The sequence below is a fragment of the Globicephala melas genome, chromosome 19 (assembly GCF_963455315.2).
Source record: "Globicephala melas chromosome 19, mGloMel1.2, whole genome shotgun sequence".
Lineage (NCBI taxonomy): Eukaryota > Metazoa > Chordata > Mammalia > Artiodactyla > Delphinidae > Globicephala > Globicephala melas.
In genome coordinates this window covers 55,733,733-55,749,685 of record NC_083332.1, presented here as the reverse complement: position 1 = coordinate 55,749,685, position 15,953 = coordinate 55,733,733, and the positions used below count along the sequence as shown (strand labels likewise).

Here is a 15,953-nt window from a genome sequence, read left to right as displayed (position 1 = left end):
AAGAACCAGAAAAGGAGACTGTGGGGGAAATGGGACAAAGGTGTCACAGAGGCCTGGAGAGCCTGAGCATCAAGAAAATGCCCTAGAGTGATAAACACAGCAGACAGGTCAAGTGCGAGAAGCACTTAAAAGTTTGAACTTGAGTTAAGTCAGAAAGAGAAAGACAAATACTATATGATATGACTTATATGTGGAATCTAAAATATGACACAAATGAACTTCTCTATGAAACAGAAACAGACTCACAGACATAGAGAACAGACTGTGGTTGCCAAGGGGGAGGGGGCTGGGGGAGAGATGGATTGGGAATTTGGGGTTAGCAGATGTTAGCTTTTATATATAGAATGAATAACAACAACGTCCTACTGTACAGCACAGGGACTATACTTAATATCCTATGATAAACCATAACGGAAAAGAATATTTAAAAAAAGAATGTATATATATATATATGTATAACTGAATCACTTTGCTGTATGGCAGAAATTAACACAAAATTGTAAATCAACTCTACTTCAATAAAAAAAAAGTTTTCACTTGATTTGGCCATTATATTTAGCAATTTTCGAAAGAACAGTTTTAATGGAGTGAGAAGTCACGAGCCTATGGGCAGAGTGAAGCAGGAGGTGAGACCGAGGACGAGATACACAGACTCTTCCTTCAAGAATCACTGGAGGAAAGTCAAGGAAATCGTGCACTTGTTAGAAGAGGATGCAGAGTATGTTTGCTTTTAACGGACGTATTCATTCAACATTTGCACATCTCCTAAGTGCCGGTTGCTGGAAAGGACTTAACCATACTTTCATGCTTGGGAAAAGGAGCCAGAAAGGAAGGAAAAAAAAAATTTTTTTTTAAGGAGAAGGAAGAGGATACACAACAGACCATCCAAGAAGAAAGAGATGAATACGGGGGGTGGAGGGGAGAGCAGGTGAGGGAGCCAGGGAGAATCAGCCTTGACTGCCAGCCTCTGCTCTCTGGAAGACCAGCATGCAAATCATGACCTGACATTTAAACTGCATTAAAGATGATCACCAGCGTTAGAGGTTTTATGTCCAAATTTTAAAAACTCAAATACTCTAGGTCACAGTTGACTACAACCCACAGCCTGTTTTTGTATGGCCCTTGAGCTAAAAATGGTTTTTATGTTTTAAAAGGTTGTTGTTAAAAATAAGAACAAACAAAGAAGAGTATGTGACAGAGACCACACGTGGACTGGAAAGCCTAAAATATTTCTGACCCTTTAGAGAAAAAGTTTGCCAAACCCTGCTCTAAATATTTTTACCATGGCAAACATACAACATTTAGAAATCCAGCCTAACGAAATAGTAATAATATGCAAAATAGTAATAACTTTGAGAAACCACTTGCAAAAGGGACCAGGCAATGGTAATAAACCTGAGGGGAAAAAAAAATAATCAGATACACACTGCCAGGGTCTTGATATGATATGCAGTCTTCCTGGATAGTAATCTGGTTTCATATAATAAGAACAAATTTGTTTCTATCTTCAGAAACAGATATGCCTGGGACATAGTCCCCACAGTGGGTTTACCCACAAAAAATACAAAGAAAAAACAACCAAGAGTCTTTTTTTCCCCCCTAATTTGTTTATAGTGACTATTCAGAAGAAAAAAATAACTGCAAATTAAAACGTCAAAGAGGAATGATGAAGCAAATTATATGGTGCAGCAATATGACGTCATAACAAATAGCTATTAAAAGTGATTATGGGCATTACACTGAGGTATAAGAGGGACACAACTTGACTTCAAACGAAAAGATGAACCAGAAATAATATGTACATATAGAATACAACTGTAACAATATATTACGTACCCTGGTCAGAACCAGAACTTAGGGTGACATAAATAATTGAACCCTCATGGGGTCTTCCATAAAACTTTTTGTATAAAAAATTCTTAAAATTTAAATCCAGTTCTTGTACATCTGAAAGTAAAGCAGTCAATAAAATTTACCTTTTAAAAGACAAGGTTTGAAAATGCATATTAAAATTTTAGGGTGAGTTCAAAGACAGAATCATGAGGCAGCAACTTGCGAAGCCAAAAATTCTTCTAGGATGAAACCAGCCTGATTCCTTGTTCTGGTCACACCCTGACTTTTTGGAAATAAAAGAAAGACATTCATGCCTCAACCTGTCAAATAGTTCCAGATGTTCTCCTCAGGTATGATTTTTCAGATGCTGTTTAAAAGAGCCTCCTCCTCTAACCTTTAGAGCCCATGGCGGGCTTCCCTGGTGGCGCAGTGGTTAAGAATCTGCCTGCCAATGCAGGGGACACGGGTTTGAGCCCTGGCCTGGGAAGATCCCACATGCCGCGGAGCAACTAAGCCTGTGTGTCACAACTACTGAGCCTGCGCTCTAGAGCCCACGAGCCACAACTACTGAGCTCGCGTGCTACAACTACGGAAGCCTGCGCACCTAGAAACCATGCTCCGCAACGAGAGGCACCGCAATGAGAAGCCCACGCACCGCAACGAAGAGTAGCCCCTGCTCGCCACAACTAGAGAAAGCCCATGTGCAGCAACGAAGACCCAACACAGCCAAAAATAAATAAGTAAGTAAATTTATATATATATTAAAAAAAGAGTCCATGGAAATATACAACCATCTCAAGAGTAAGCCCCTTTGATCTGGGGGGCATTCTTACAAGTCTTCTCTAATTAAAAACTGGTGGACCGGGGTCTTCTTTGCTGCAGTACACCCATGGCACTGAATACTACAGAAATTTGATACTGCAGAAGTAGGTCCATGTTTCTACTCACTTTCTATTCCCTCTTCCCAATGTAAAGAGTCAGAAGGAAGGTTTATGTCTTTTCAAAGGCAAAGTGGAACTCCTGAATAAATTCAAAAGAGAAGTAAGAATTTATATGAATTTATTCTTGTCTTTGTATCATCCTTTTTCTTTTTTTTTTTTTTTTGCGGTACGCAGGCCTCACACTGTTGTGGCCTCTCCCACTGCGGAGCACAGGCTCCGGACGCGCAGGCTCGGCGTCCATGGCTCACGGGCCCAGCCGCTCCGCGGCATGCGGGATGCGGGATCCTCCTGGACCGGGGCACGAACCCGCGTCCCCTGCATCGGCAGGCGGACCCTCAACCACTGCGCCACCAGGGAAGCCCTGTATTCATCCTTTCAAAGGAGTTCAAACCAAAGTGTTAAGTGACAGTTAAGAAGCTCTTTTTTTCTTTTTAAAAAAGGATAGTGGGACTAGGAAAACAAAACCAAAACCAAAAATCAACTACAGCCTGAAACACACCCCCTTTCAGTTTTCTTTAATAAATGAGAGGCACCTCAGGATGAGGTGCACTTCAGCATCTCACAATGATCTTTCTGCTTCTGGCGCCTTCTTCATTTATAATCTACTGTTATAAACTTCTCTAAACAACCTGAAGCTGAAAGTGCCTTCCAAAATGTTGTCAAGGGAATGAATGCTTCTCTATTAATTCTTTAGTCATGTTGTGACAAAAGCTCTCTCACTGGAGCTACTACTTTTGAATAAAGAATTTGGACCCTTCTCTCAGGTCTCTTGGCACCAGAAATGGACTTTGTTGAGCTTGACTGCGCCATGTGAAACAGGACAAAATTAAAGACTCTCTTCTGGTTAAAATCTGTTCTAAGATGGTTTCTTCTGCCCCTCTCCCCCAGTCCCCAGTACATATTCAGCTATACAGTAAAACGCCACAGCCGAAAGTTTCATCTTGTTTGGAAGCAGCGTATACAGCATCCTGAACTCTGATCTTCTACTTCTTCATCAGTACTTAGACTGCAGTCAACTCAAGTCTCTTACCTACAGACTTTCCACTAATGGATTTAGTGCCTCTGACCCTAGAGATAAAGGACGCTTTGAAAGCACCCAGTCCATCTGTCTGTTCTATTTCTCCCCACTGAATAAAAGTCAGCGGGGCACTGACACGTGGTACACTGAAGGTACACGCCACACACTACAGAGAAGCCTGTAGGACAGAGGGATTATTTGGCAGGATTGGGAAAATGTTACAAAGGAAGGGATACCGGGTCCTGAAGGATGAACAGGAATTCCTCTGCCAGTAAAAAGCAGGAAGTCAAGAGAGGCAGAGGTGAGAAACACACACATTCGCAGGTAAGTGCCACACTCCACAGAATGTAATTAAGGGGTTTATAGGGCGATGCTACCTTGAATAGGACACATCGAAGACAGATGTTACCTTCCCCACTTTTCTTAAGCAGCTGGCCTCAAAACCTCTTAGCTCTTCCCTCTCCCTCAGCCTAATTCCCACACCCATTAGCAGTCGATTGCTACTTCCTCTAATCCCAACCTCGGTCATTACTACTGACACGGTGCGGGACAGCGCCACGGGGTGCTGACCTGAATCCGTAAGCAACTCTGGTCCCCGTCTCGGTCCTGTGAACAAACAACCTCCAAGTCACCTTCTTAAAGCAGAGCTCTGTTTCTATCACTAGTACTACTGGTGAAAGACTGAATAAAAATCTAAGAGATATGGGGATATATGTATATGTATAACTGATTCACTTTGTTATAAAGCAGAAACTAGCACACCACTGTAAAGCAATTATACTCCAGTAAAGACGTTAAAAAAAAAAGAAAGAAAAATCTAAGCGAACTAGCCTGGCACTCGGGAATGCCGTCCTGACCTGCCCGTCCACCAGCACTTGCCTAGCCAAGGCTCCAGTCCAGCCCGGGGAAGTATACTTACTACCCTGGGCGCATACAAGCCCCCGCACTCAAACCTTTGTTCACCTGAACCCTTCTCCTTGCCCCCCTCTTCCCCTACCCGCCCACCCACCCACCTCCAACTCCTCCCCAAGGCCGTGTTCAATTCTGTTTACAAAACCTTACGGGATCACGCAAGGGGTCCTTCGTCCTCGGAACTCCTATGGCTAGAAGTGTCTATGCAATTAAAAGAGCCTTGGTTCTGCACTTTGTGCCTTCACAACTAAGCTGTAAACTCTGAGGACAGATCCTGTACTCCAGAGTCTTTTACAGCTGTCCTTATACCCACAGTAAGTGATGATAAGCACTGGTCACTGAGGATACTGAGGAAGTGACCCTGGGCTCTCCTGGGTCTTTCCCTTTTCTCACCAACAAGTCCTATTGCTAATCTCCCTACTACAGCCACTTCACTCCAAGTCCACGGACCCACCCTAGCCCAGGGCAACCTCATTTCCTGTCAGAACCATTGCAGTGCCCTCCTAAATGACTCCCATCAATGCCTAACCTAAAGCCTTATAATAAAACCTAAACTCTCTTGCATGGAATAACCCATGTCAGAAAAAATTCTGAGGTCCCTTTCCCACACCCGCCACCTCCCCAGCTGGCTCCCCACACACAGCCCCTCTGGGAGACGTTCCCGCGAAAGTTTAATCTTGCTGGGGAGCAAGCAGTGCACGTGCCAACCTGAACTCAGGACTGCGAGGCCCTGCTACCCCTCTAGTCTGGCTTCCTGCCACACTACCTGCCGCTCATCATCTCCTCACGCTGCTGTTCTCCGCCCCCCTGGCTGTGCCAGTCTGCTTCTGTCTCCAGAGTGCAGCACTTCTGCTCCCGGTGCCCTGCCCCTCCGCCCCCAGCTCTGCTCACACTGAAGCTCTCCTCCAGATCTCAGGTGAAGCGGCACTTCCTCAGGGCGGTGTTCCTCTCACCCATCCACGGCGGCAACCACGTCCATCCCTCACGTCTCTCTGTAACGAGGCCTCTTCATTGTCTGCCTCCCCAGCTGGAGTCCGCGGATGTCGGAGCCTTGAAAGCCCAGAGCACGGCAGCACCACACGTAAACGCTCAAGAAAAGTTTAATGAATGAACGAGCATTTAGGAAACCTTGGCCAAGGATCTATGTTCGCTACTTAAAAACAGCTGTTTCTGGAATCTGCCTGCCAATGCAGGGGACATGTGTTCGAGTCCTGGTCCGGGAAGATACCACATGTCGCGGAGCAACTTAGCCCGTGCGCCACAACTACTGAGCCTGCACTCTAGAGCCTGCGAGCCACAACTACTAAAGCCTGCGCGCCTAGAGCCCATGCTCCACAACAAGAGAAGCCAGCGCAATGAGAAGCCCTCACACTGCAACGAAGAGTAGCCTCCGCTCACCGCAACTAGAGAAAGCCCGCGCACAGCAACGAAGACCCAAGGCAGCCAGAAGTAAATAAATAATTCTATTTAAAAAAGTTGTTTCTGTACATGTGATTAATTGCGGTTACTAACATAGTAGCGAATGATCAGATGAGTCATTTAAGTATACTCTTTTTTTTTTTTTTTTTTTTGCGGTACGCGGGCCTCTCACTGTTGTGGCCTCTCCCGTTGCGGAGCACAGGCTCTGGACGCGCCGGCTCAGCGGCCATGGCTCACGGGCGCAGCCGCTCCGCGGCATGTGGGATCTTCCTGGACCGGGGCACGAACCCGTGTCCCCTGCATCGGCAGGCAGACTCTCAACCACTGCACCACCAGGGAAGCCCTAAGTATACTCTTTATTTTATTTTGACATCTTTACTGGAGTATAATTGCTTTACAATGTTGTGTTAGTTTCTGCTGTATAACAAAGTGAATCAGCTATACATATACATATATCCCCATATCCCCTCCCTCTTGAGCCTCCCTCCCACCCATCTAGGTGGTCACAAAGCACTGAGCTGATCTCCCTGTGCTATGCGGCTGCTTCCCACTAGCTCTCTATTTTACATTTGGTAGTGTATATATGTCCATGCCACTCTCTCACTTTGTCCCAGCTTACCCTTCCCCCTCCCCGAGTCCTCAAGTCCATTCTCTACGTCTGCACCTTTATTCCTGTCCTGCCACTAGGTTCATCAGAACCATTTTTTTTAGATTCCATATATATGTGTTAGCATACTGTATTTGTTTTTCTCTTTCTGACTTACTTCACTCTGTATGACAGACTCTAGGTCCACCTCACCGCAAATAACTCAATTTCGTTTCTTTTTAAGGCTGAGTAATATTCCGTTGTATGTATGTGCCACATCTTAATTATACTTTTTAGAGCAGACTTTCAGAAGTGACTACTCCAAAAATAAAGTCAATCTCTTCTTTTCCCATTCTTTTTTTTTTTTTTTTTGCGGTTCACGGGCCTCTCACTGTTGTGGCCTCTCCCGTTGTGGGACACAGGCTCCGGACGTGCAGGCTCAGCGGCCATGGCTCACAGGCCCAGCCGCTCTGCGGCATGTGGGTTCTTCCCGGACTGGGGCACAAACCCGTGTCCCCTGCATCGGCAGACGGACTCTCAACCACTGCGCCACCAGGGAAGCCTTCTTTTCCCATTCTTAAAATTTTGGTACTACCACACTACACAGTACAGTAGTGAAAAATTAAGTGAACGTCAAAGATAATTTAAAAACTGTTAGCTTTATGTTTCTTTCCTTTACTGGCCACACAGGTGGAAAAAATAAGTTGAGTGATTTTGATCTCCACGTTCTCAGTCTCAGTTTTGACAGTGTTTGTGCGAGATCATTGAATATACACTCAAATGGCAGCCAGCACCCAAGAAAGACAATGGAGCCTGGGAAGGTGTAACACTCCGCAAACCATGAAATACAAACTCCTGCCCGTCTCCCCCCAGCACCCAGCTGTTGCTGATACCCAGTGTCTCCTGTGTATTTGTTGAAGGAATGATTAATCCTAATTAGTCAACACTAGTTATGTAAGGTCCCTTGACAGGGAACTCCGTCATGAATTAATACATGACACATTTCAACATTATGACAATGCTAATTCTTGAACTGTACTTTATTATTGGTGAGCACAATCCCACAAGCATATGGGTTAAGGTGGTGCTGACATTTCTAAAGAATGTACCAGCAGCATGACAATAGTGCACATTTTCATAGTCCCCTTTCCTATCAATAGGAAAACAGACAGTAAGGAAAGGGAACAGAGCACCTATTCTTCTCCTGTTCCATTGCAGGAGGTGAGAGAAATGAGAATTTTGCTCCCTCTCGGCCAGCAACAGGGATTCTCCCTTTTGGGCAAGGAACAAAGTTGGTAGCTCTGCTCATACAAGCAGCAGTGTTAAGAAGTCAGGCAGGAAAATAAACAAACCAACCAACCAACAACACCTGCAAGAAGTCTCTAATCTGCGAGGTAAGTCTGAACTTCCCATACCAGCTTTAGCACAGGAGGAAAAGCTGGACGGAGGTGGGAAACTCTTCCCTTGACTAACCAAATGGAATATTCAAGAAGACCCTGGGTTCTGCTGGCCTCCAATTCTATCCCTGAAGCAGAAGTGGGCTCCAGCGAGGAAAGAATAGAAATCAGTGATCAATGACCTTTCTTTCTAAGGATTCCCATGGCTTTTCTCAATTCCACCTTTCTCACACTGCCGGCCACTCCCAGTGAATGTGCTCTAAGTGTCAGAAGAGACTCATCCCAACCTCACACCCTAAATATGCAGTTTCCTCCAATTCAGGGACGGACTCATATAAACAATTTCAGTGACAAAAGTCTGAAAATATTTGGAACTCAACAGTACTAGACAATTTACAATTATTCAGAGGCATAGGCAACTGGTTAATGATGAATGCGAATATGACTATCAAACTATGTTTTACAATATTTCTACTCATCTTATCGTGTTAACATAAAAATCACAAGTGTCAAATGGTCTTTAAAAATGCTCCTAAAAAGATACCAAAATACTTAGTAGTTGAAAGAATCACAAAATACCTATGAACAAAGATGTACATTTAAGGTTCTGTATCCATTAGCACATTAACTCTAAACAGAAAAATGAAGGACACTGTATTGGTCTATATCCCATTATAACAGTCTGTTTTTAAAAACCAGTCTTCCCCCCTTCCACCTGATATGTGCTGCCTCCCAAAGCTTTACTGCCTGAAGGCTAACTGTTTTATCTAACAAAATACTTCACCAAGATCTCATTTTTCCCTAAGCATTCTATTTTTCTAAAACTCTCTGAAAAGAAGAAAAAAAATTATAATTTACTCCCACAGAGAAATGGAAGCAGCAAACACGAGACATTAGATCATTGTGTGGTGAAGATATTCTTTGGCAACACTTAGGAAAACGACTTCAGTCTCTGCTCTTCTGAGCATGGGGGTCAAGAACTCCACCTGAGTGACAGAGGACGTTTAGATGGACACACGACCTTTATCCTCCATAGAGCTACAGCTGCCATCTTTGATCTCCTTCGTTCTTTGGACTCATCGGGTCTTAGGAGGCAGAGGACCCATGGGAAGCACTCAAATTCAAGGCTGCAGCCCTAACCTGCCAACTGTCACACCCACACCTCCGCACCTCCACCCTTAACCTAGGATTCCAACTTTAAAATTATGCATTTATATTATAGCTCTAGTGTACAAAATGATAGATTTGTATCCTTCTGACGGATGAATCCAAACAACTCCTTATTTGTCCTAATTATGTTTTCTTTATGGATTATAGATCTTAAGCCTCACTTTGATATCATGAGACAGACCGACGAACAGTGTAAACAACGGATAAGGCGGTTTTGTAATCTGGATGCTCAGTCTCTATTACCCAAATCTAAATCCAAGGAACCAACCTTTCTATGTGGAAAAGCACTTTGCTTGACTCTCTAAATTATATAATGAAAATTACTTTAAGAACACTGAAGAGGACTTGCAGAGGAAAATACACACTGCAAGAAGAGGTAAAAGTCAGAGGGCACAGGTAAAAGGGGAGAACTTACCAGCTGGTGCTCAGTGGAGCTAGGATTTACTTCTATCACATTACTATCACTCAAAATGACAACCTCAGGAAAGTTCTACAATAAATCTGAACATTCAACACTTCACTTTATGTTAGATTCACTAGTCTAACAAGAATTTTATTGATTTGTTTCATCGTTTGAAACCTTCCGAGAACCCGTCCAGAATTAGAGCATTCACTGCTACTAAGAGTGGCAACCGCCGCCTTGTACAAATAAACACATATATTTCACCTGAAATAAGTAATCTATGTTAAACTTAGAGCTCCAATTCACAAGCTCTTAGTTTCCTTAAGAAGCCCAGAGAAAATACTTCTTCGATCTTCTAAAAGACAACATACTTTAATATTGGTTTTGGAAAACTCACGTTAAGAAAAGGGTTTAATCAAATATGACTGCAAGTACTAAAGAGGAGGAGGGGGAGGGGGAAAGGGAAGGGAAGCAGGGGGAGGGGAGGGAAAGGGGGAAAGGGAAGGGGAGGAGGGGGAGGGGAGGGAAAGGGGGAAGGGGAAGGGGAGGAGGGGGGCAGGAAGAGGAGGAGAAGGATGGAGTCCATCATTTTGAACCATGGGACTGTAAGCCCTTCAGGACAGATTTCATCTTTTTAAGCAGTTGTAAGGGATGCCTTATAGTAGGTGGATAAAAACAAGCCTAGATCCATCAAAAGATATTCAGGCCCAATGTATTTCCCATCACCATCAGAGGACAGCAAGCGGTAGGTACAGCTGATTTGATTTAAAGACTGCTCAGGATTCAGCAACAGTCTCAGAACTGGGAGCTTCTAGCTGAACCCTTGAGAACTAAGAAACTTAACAGGTTACAATTGCTATACAAAACCCTTATGACAATCATTCATGAGCTGCTACATACACAGGTGACTATGAACTCAGAGCACAAGTGAAAGAAAAGGGACTTGGGGGCTGACAGCTTGCTCTGCACATAGCAGACAACACTAGTGGACTTTACTGCTCATAAAATACAGGGCAGATTTCAAGTACCTAAAGAAAGGATGATAACAATTTCTGCATCACCATGAAACTTGGACTCCTACAGAGATCACAACCATCTCCTTAAGAAGTTTCATCAGCATCATCTATGAGTCAAATTTTAGATTTAAATGGCAAAACAGGCTCATCAATAACTAGGCCTTGGAAAGCATCCAGATTAACAGCATAAAATAAATGCTTGTTACAAAACAACTCTACAGGGCTAGATTTATACAGCAGAATACCCAACCACGTCCTGTGTGACAGGGCAAAGGAAAGGCTTTAACATCAATGGGCAACAAAACTTTACATGATACAGTAAAGCCGTAAGAACAGAGACAGACCCCCTCCCCACAACACAGACACGCCAAGCGGACCGAAAACAGCACGGAGCCCAATCAACCTCACTTCACAGATGAGCAGACTAAGGCCCAGAAAAGTTGTCCAAGATGATCCAGGCTGGATTCTAGGCCCAATGCCTCCACTCCACCCCCACTAGACCAGCTTTCTCTCAAAAAACAAGGGCAAAAACTGCCATTCTTATTGTTGGCTAACTCATCAAAGGATCCCAAAATCCTGGGAATCTTTCTTTCCTTTACTATGCGGGACTGGAACCTGTACAGAGCCACTATAATGCCACTGCAGAATCACACGGCAATTCATTGCCAAATCCTTTCACATACATTACCCCCCAAGAACCACAGCTCACGAAAGAGAGGAGTCTGAACTCCACATCAGATCAAGGGAATTGTGCCAGAATGAGAAGAGCCTCAGACATGAAGCAAAGCAAACTTTGCAATATTCAAGAGAAAAGGAAATTTCCTATAAGCCTCAGGGAACCTTTCCCAGGAGGTCTCAGGGTTGCTGAGAAAGGAAAGGGTTGCTGTGGGTCGTTGTTACAAGCTATGAATTCAATGTCATCATTCTTGAAGGTCGTCAGCTACATTTAGATTTTGTTTTCCCAACAAACCAAAGGAAAAATGTCATTCAGGATCATGAGAAAATGCTGGGCAGAGGGCATGCTGGGAAAGTAGCTTCCCACTTACTGGGGTGAGTGATGAACTATGGAAGCTCCTGCCTGTCTTCCCTACAGCATTTGAATCTTAGGCTGCATGACACATACCCTACATAATCTTCTTTCAGGTTATCACTGGGGTTTTGTGGCCGAACTTGGGTTTTTTCTGGCTTTTTCCTTTTATACTGAAAGTGTTTCTAAGGCAGTATGATTGCTAAGACGACCCGGAGGAAAAACAAATGTTAAACCAAAGATAAAGCACAGGAAAAGAGTAAACCAGTAAGGCTAAAAGACTTCTATATTTAGTAGAAAGTATGCCAAATGAGTTGTTTTAATTCCTACTGCAACAGTGTTGGATTGGTTCCCTTGGTTGATGATACAGAAGCAATATATAACATTGTTTCTAAACTGCACAACTTCAGACCCCTATGACAGTTACTAAAACCAGGCTAACTGAAGACATTAAACAAAACTCAGATTTTTATAAAACTTCAGAGACTACCAAACTTTTGAACTCCCAATCCCTATATTAATGATATCACAGACCTAAATGCTTCAGCTTCCCAAGGGAAAATGAGAAACATCAAGTTCTAGAACATACAGACTCATTTTGTTTCAACAGAATTCTTTAAGTTCCATTCAAACAAAACAAATATGTTATAAAAGCCCAACATCATTGGTGTCAAAAATTAAAGTTTGTTTCTAAGCAGTAACACAAATTAGTCACATTACTTTGAAGTAGCCTTGAGATTGATAATTTTAAAAGAAACCCAAGAACAAATATACCACTTCAACAGTCAAATAAAGTTACAGCAATTAGTCACTGAAAAAACACATATTGACTAATTCATATTTATCTGTAAAATGTCAAAAATATCTGCCCTGCCTACTGTACAAGATGGTTGAAAATGAAAATCAAAGTGAGACAGCATGTGAAAGTACTTAATAAGCACGTAAATCATAACATATTGTGTAAACTCTACCGCTTACTGACTTGGAAAGAATAGTTACATGTGAGTAATGCTGTAGTTTGGTATGGTAAACGAGTAGGAGACTAGGTGTCATTAACCTGCAGTCTAATCCTAGTTCAACCATTAAGTGCTAATAACCTCACTGTAATACAGATCACTAATGCCCACCGAGCACCACTTCTTCATCTGGAAAGTAACAGAATTGGATTAGAGGGGTCTGAAGTCCCTTTTGGCTCTGCTACTACGATTAGTAATATTTCACATCTAAATTACTGCTAGCAGGACTTCCCTGGTGGTCCAGAGGTAAAGAATCCGCCTTACAATGCAGGGGACACGGGTTCGAGCCCTGGTCGGGGGAACTAAGATCCCACATGCCGCAGGGCAACCAAGCCCGCGCGCCAGCCAAGCCCGCACGCCACAACTACTGAGCTCGCGCGTCTCAACTAGAGAGCCCACGTGCCCTGGAGGCTGCACGCCACTAGGGAGAGAAAAACCCGCAGGCCACAACTAGAAAGAAGCCCGTGCACCGCAACGAAGAGCCCACACCGCAACAAAGAGCCCATGCCGCAACGAAAGATCCCACGTGCCGAAATGAAAGATCCCGTGTACCCCAACAAAGATCCCGCGTGCCGCAATTAAGACCCACGCAGCCAAGAATAAAATAAATAAATAAATAATAAATCTTAAAAAAAACTAAAAATAGAGGAAAAAAATACTGCTAGTCTAAATAACATTTCACATTACTAAATATTCTCATACGTGCCACCACGTCACAAGCGGATGCCCCACCTTTCCTAATTCAGCAGATATAGCAGTGATACCACTACCTTTGGAAACCTGTGTGCAGACCCGTGAGCGGCTCAAAGCACTATTACCTACTTCTTCACAGTGTGAGTCAAAGATTAAATGAGATGAAGACGCATTTTATCCCTCATTTATCAGACTAGTGAGCTGAAGCCAAGATGAAGTCATCTATGGACAACTCGCAGAAGAGTGAAAGCTGGGAGCAGAAAGCAGGTGCAGGGCTCTTCTCAATCAGGGACAACTGAGCATCTGAAATGGAAACGCACCAGGGCCGGTCCTCTCATGTCCAGTCTTCTGTGGCATAAAGGAAGGCAGTCCTTGCTTCAACCCATCTGCTAACCACTAGGCACTGGTCTTTCTGTGTGCCAGGGATACGGTAATGAACGAAAGGAAAGTCCCTGGCCTCTTGGAGCTTACACTGTGGGTGGGGAAGATCCACAGAGTAAATGAATAAAATATAGGGTATATTATAGTGGCAAGTGCTCTGGAGAAAAATGAACCACGGAAAGGGAATAGAGAGCATGTATTTGGTGATTTGCAATTTTCTTTTAAGCCAGCTGGATGTCACTTACAAAACTACACTAATACATCTAAAGTAGTTTTCCTAACCATTTCCCCAAACAGGGAATACTTTGGATACAGGGAAGACGCTGGCTTGCTGATGCCAATTTTATATTGACTGCTCAAAGCTCTGAACTGCCAGCTATGAGATATCTGTCATGTTGGCAATCTAAATCCACACTAATGACAACTCACCCCAACCGCACCTTTAAATCCACAAAGAAAGAGTGCAAGTGGATTTAAGAGAGCCAGGAGGAGCCAGAAGTTACCAGAGCGCTTGAACTGCTTCTGACTTAGCACAAATGTCTGCCAATGCAAAGGTTAAAATGCAGTTTGTGTGCCGAGTTCTGCTAGGACAATGCACTAAGAATGCAGCGCACATCATTTTGCCTTTTCTGACCTGTCAATTCTAGTGACATTCTCTACTATTAGTCTATATTTAACCAGCTTACTAGGCAGTTTCTCCAGCTTCTAGCATTTTTTTTTCTTTATTTAAAGAGTAACCCAGTTTGCAAGAAAGTTGCTGTAACATAACAGCCCTCTCAAGATGTGACACACTTGTATGAGCACTGTCCTATCAACCTTTAATTCACCTCGTTAGCTGAGCTGGCAAACCAGGTTAAGCTTTGTTTTAAATGCTTTCTCTAAGTCGCTAAAATCTCATGGTCCTCGGGCTGTAACAGCATCCTGAGAATTACAGTAAGTCTTTTAGAATGTGCTACAGCTTACTTTAACGTCTATAACGCACTACCCTTCTCTTTAAAAGGAGTTCCCACAAAGGGTGGAAAGTCACTTTTGCGAAGAACTTGGGGCTGGGGGGGAGGGGGTGTCGGATCGTCCATCCTAAGAAAAAGATCCGACAGGGTTTTCCCTCTGCCAACACCCGGAGAGGAGGTATTTGTTTGGCTTCTCCGCGGGAGGGACGCTCCCTGGCCGCTTTCGCGGCGCTGGGCCCGGCCCACTATGTGTCGATTTGGAGGCGAACGGCCGGCAAACTTCACCAGGGATCCGTGGGCTGGGCCGGGGCGAGGAGGCAGCTCTTCCCGGGCGCCGCCCAAGCCCTGCTCGCGGTCGCGGGGCCGGGTCCGGCCCAGGACGGCGTCTGGGGGCCTCCGGGGTTCTGAGGCCCCGGCCAGGGCCGGGCGGTGGGAACTCGAGGAGGGAGGGCGGGGGGACTGAGGTCCGGGGTCAACTCCAGGGGGAGTGGGGTCCTGTGGGGGGCACGGGCCCGGCCCGGCCGAAGCCATAGGAGCGGTCCTGCGGGGAGGCAACGAGTGGTGCCCGGCCGGGGTGTCTGCCGGGAGGGACACCGCGCTAAGCGGTGACCAGAGGGACCCCGGCAGCTGGGGGGTGGGGACCAGGGGCTCCGGGGACACGCCTGCCTCGCCCCGCCCCCGGGCTCCGGGCAGCGCGGCCCCGCCCGGCCCCCTCTTCACCTGATGTACGGGCTGGCAGCCGCCAGGATGTTCTTCTGTACCGGTATCTCCTCCCCGTCGAGGACCAGGTGCGCGTCGCAGAAGCGGGACTCCTCGCGGAAAGAGCTGAGCGCTCGCAGTAGGCGCGTGGCGTGCTGAGGGTCTGACACTGCGCTGCCCTCGGCCATCGCGGCGCCCGCTCCTCAGCCCGCCGGTCGGGCTCCGGACGCCGCCCAAACGGACCCCTCGAGCCGCCCGCGTCCAACGCACGCCCCGTCTGCACAGCCCGCTCGCGCCCGTCTGCCCGGGCCGGCTCCCAGCGATGCGAGCAAAATCGGGAGCCTCCGGAACGCGCCTGCGCCGTGCGCCGCTCGAGAGTCCGGCGCCTTTAAGGAGCCGCGGTGTTGCGTCATTTCTGCGCGACGCCCCTGCGCCTTTGTGCCCTCCCTCTTCCCCGGCGTCGCCGGAGGCTGCCAATCCGAAGCCTCGTTC

At 45.5% G+C, this 15,953-nt stretch overlaps 1 protein-coding gene across 2 annotated transcripts in view; it reads right to left on the bottom strand.

Moving 5' to 3' along the window:
- Positions 1-15,747, bottom strand: part of GAN (gigaxonin) — a 55,752-nt gene extending 40,005 nt beyond the window's left edge. The window contains exon 1 of one of the 2 annotated variants that reach the window (XM_030863248.2): positions 15,483-15,747. In XM_030863248.2, the coding sequence (XP_030719108.1) occupies positions 15,483-15,649 (167 nt within the window). In that variant the 5' untranslated portion in view covers positions 15,650-15,747. The remainder of the gene's footprint in view (positions 1-15,482) is intronic. The other variant, XM_060289008.1, reaches the window with a different exon arrangement.
- Between the last annotated feature and the right edge of the window lie 206 nt (positions 15,748-15,953).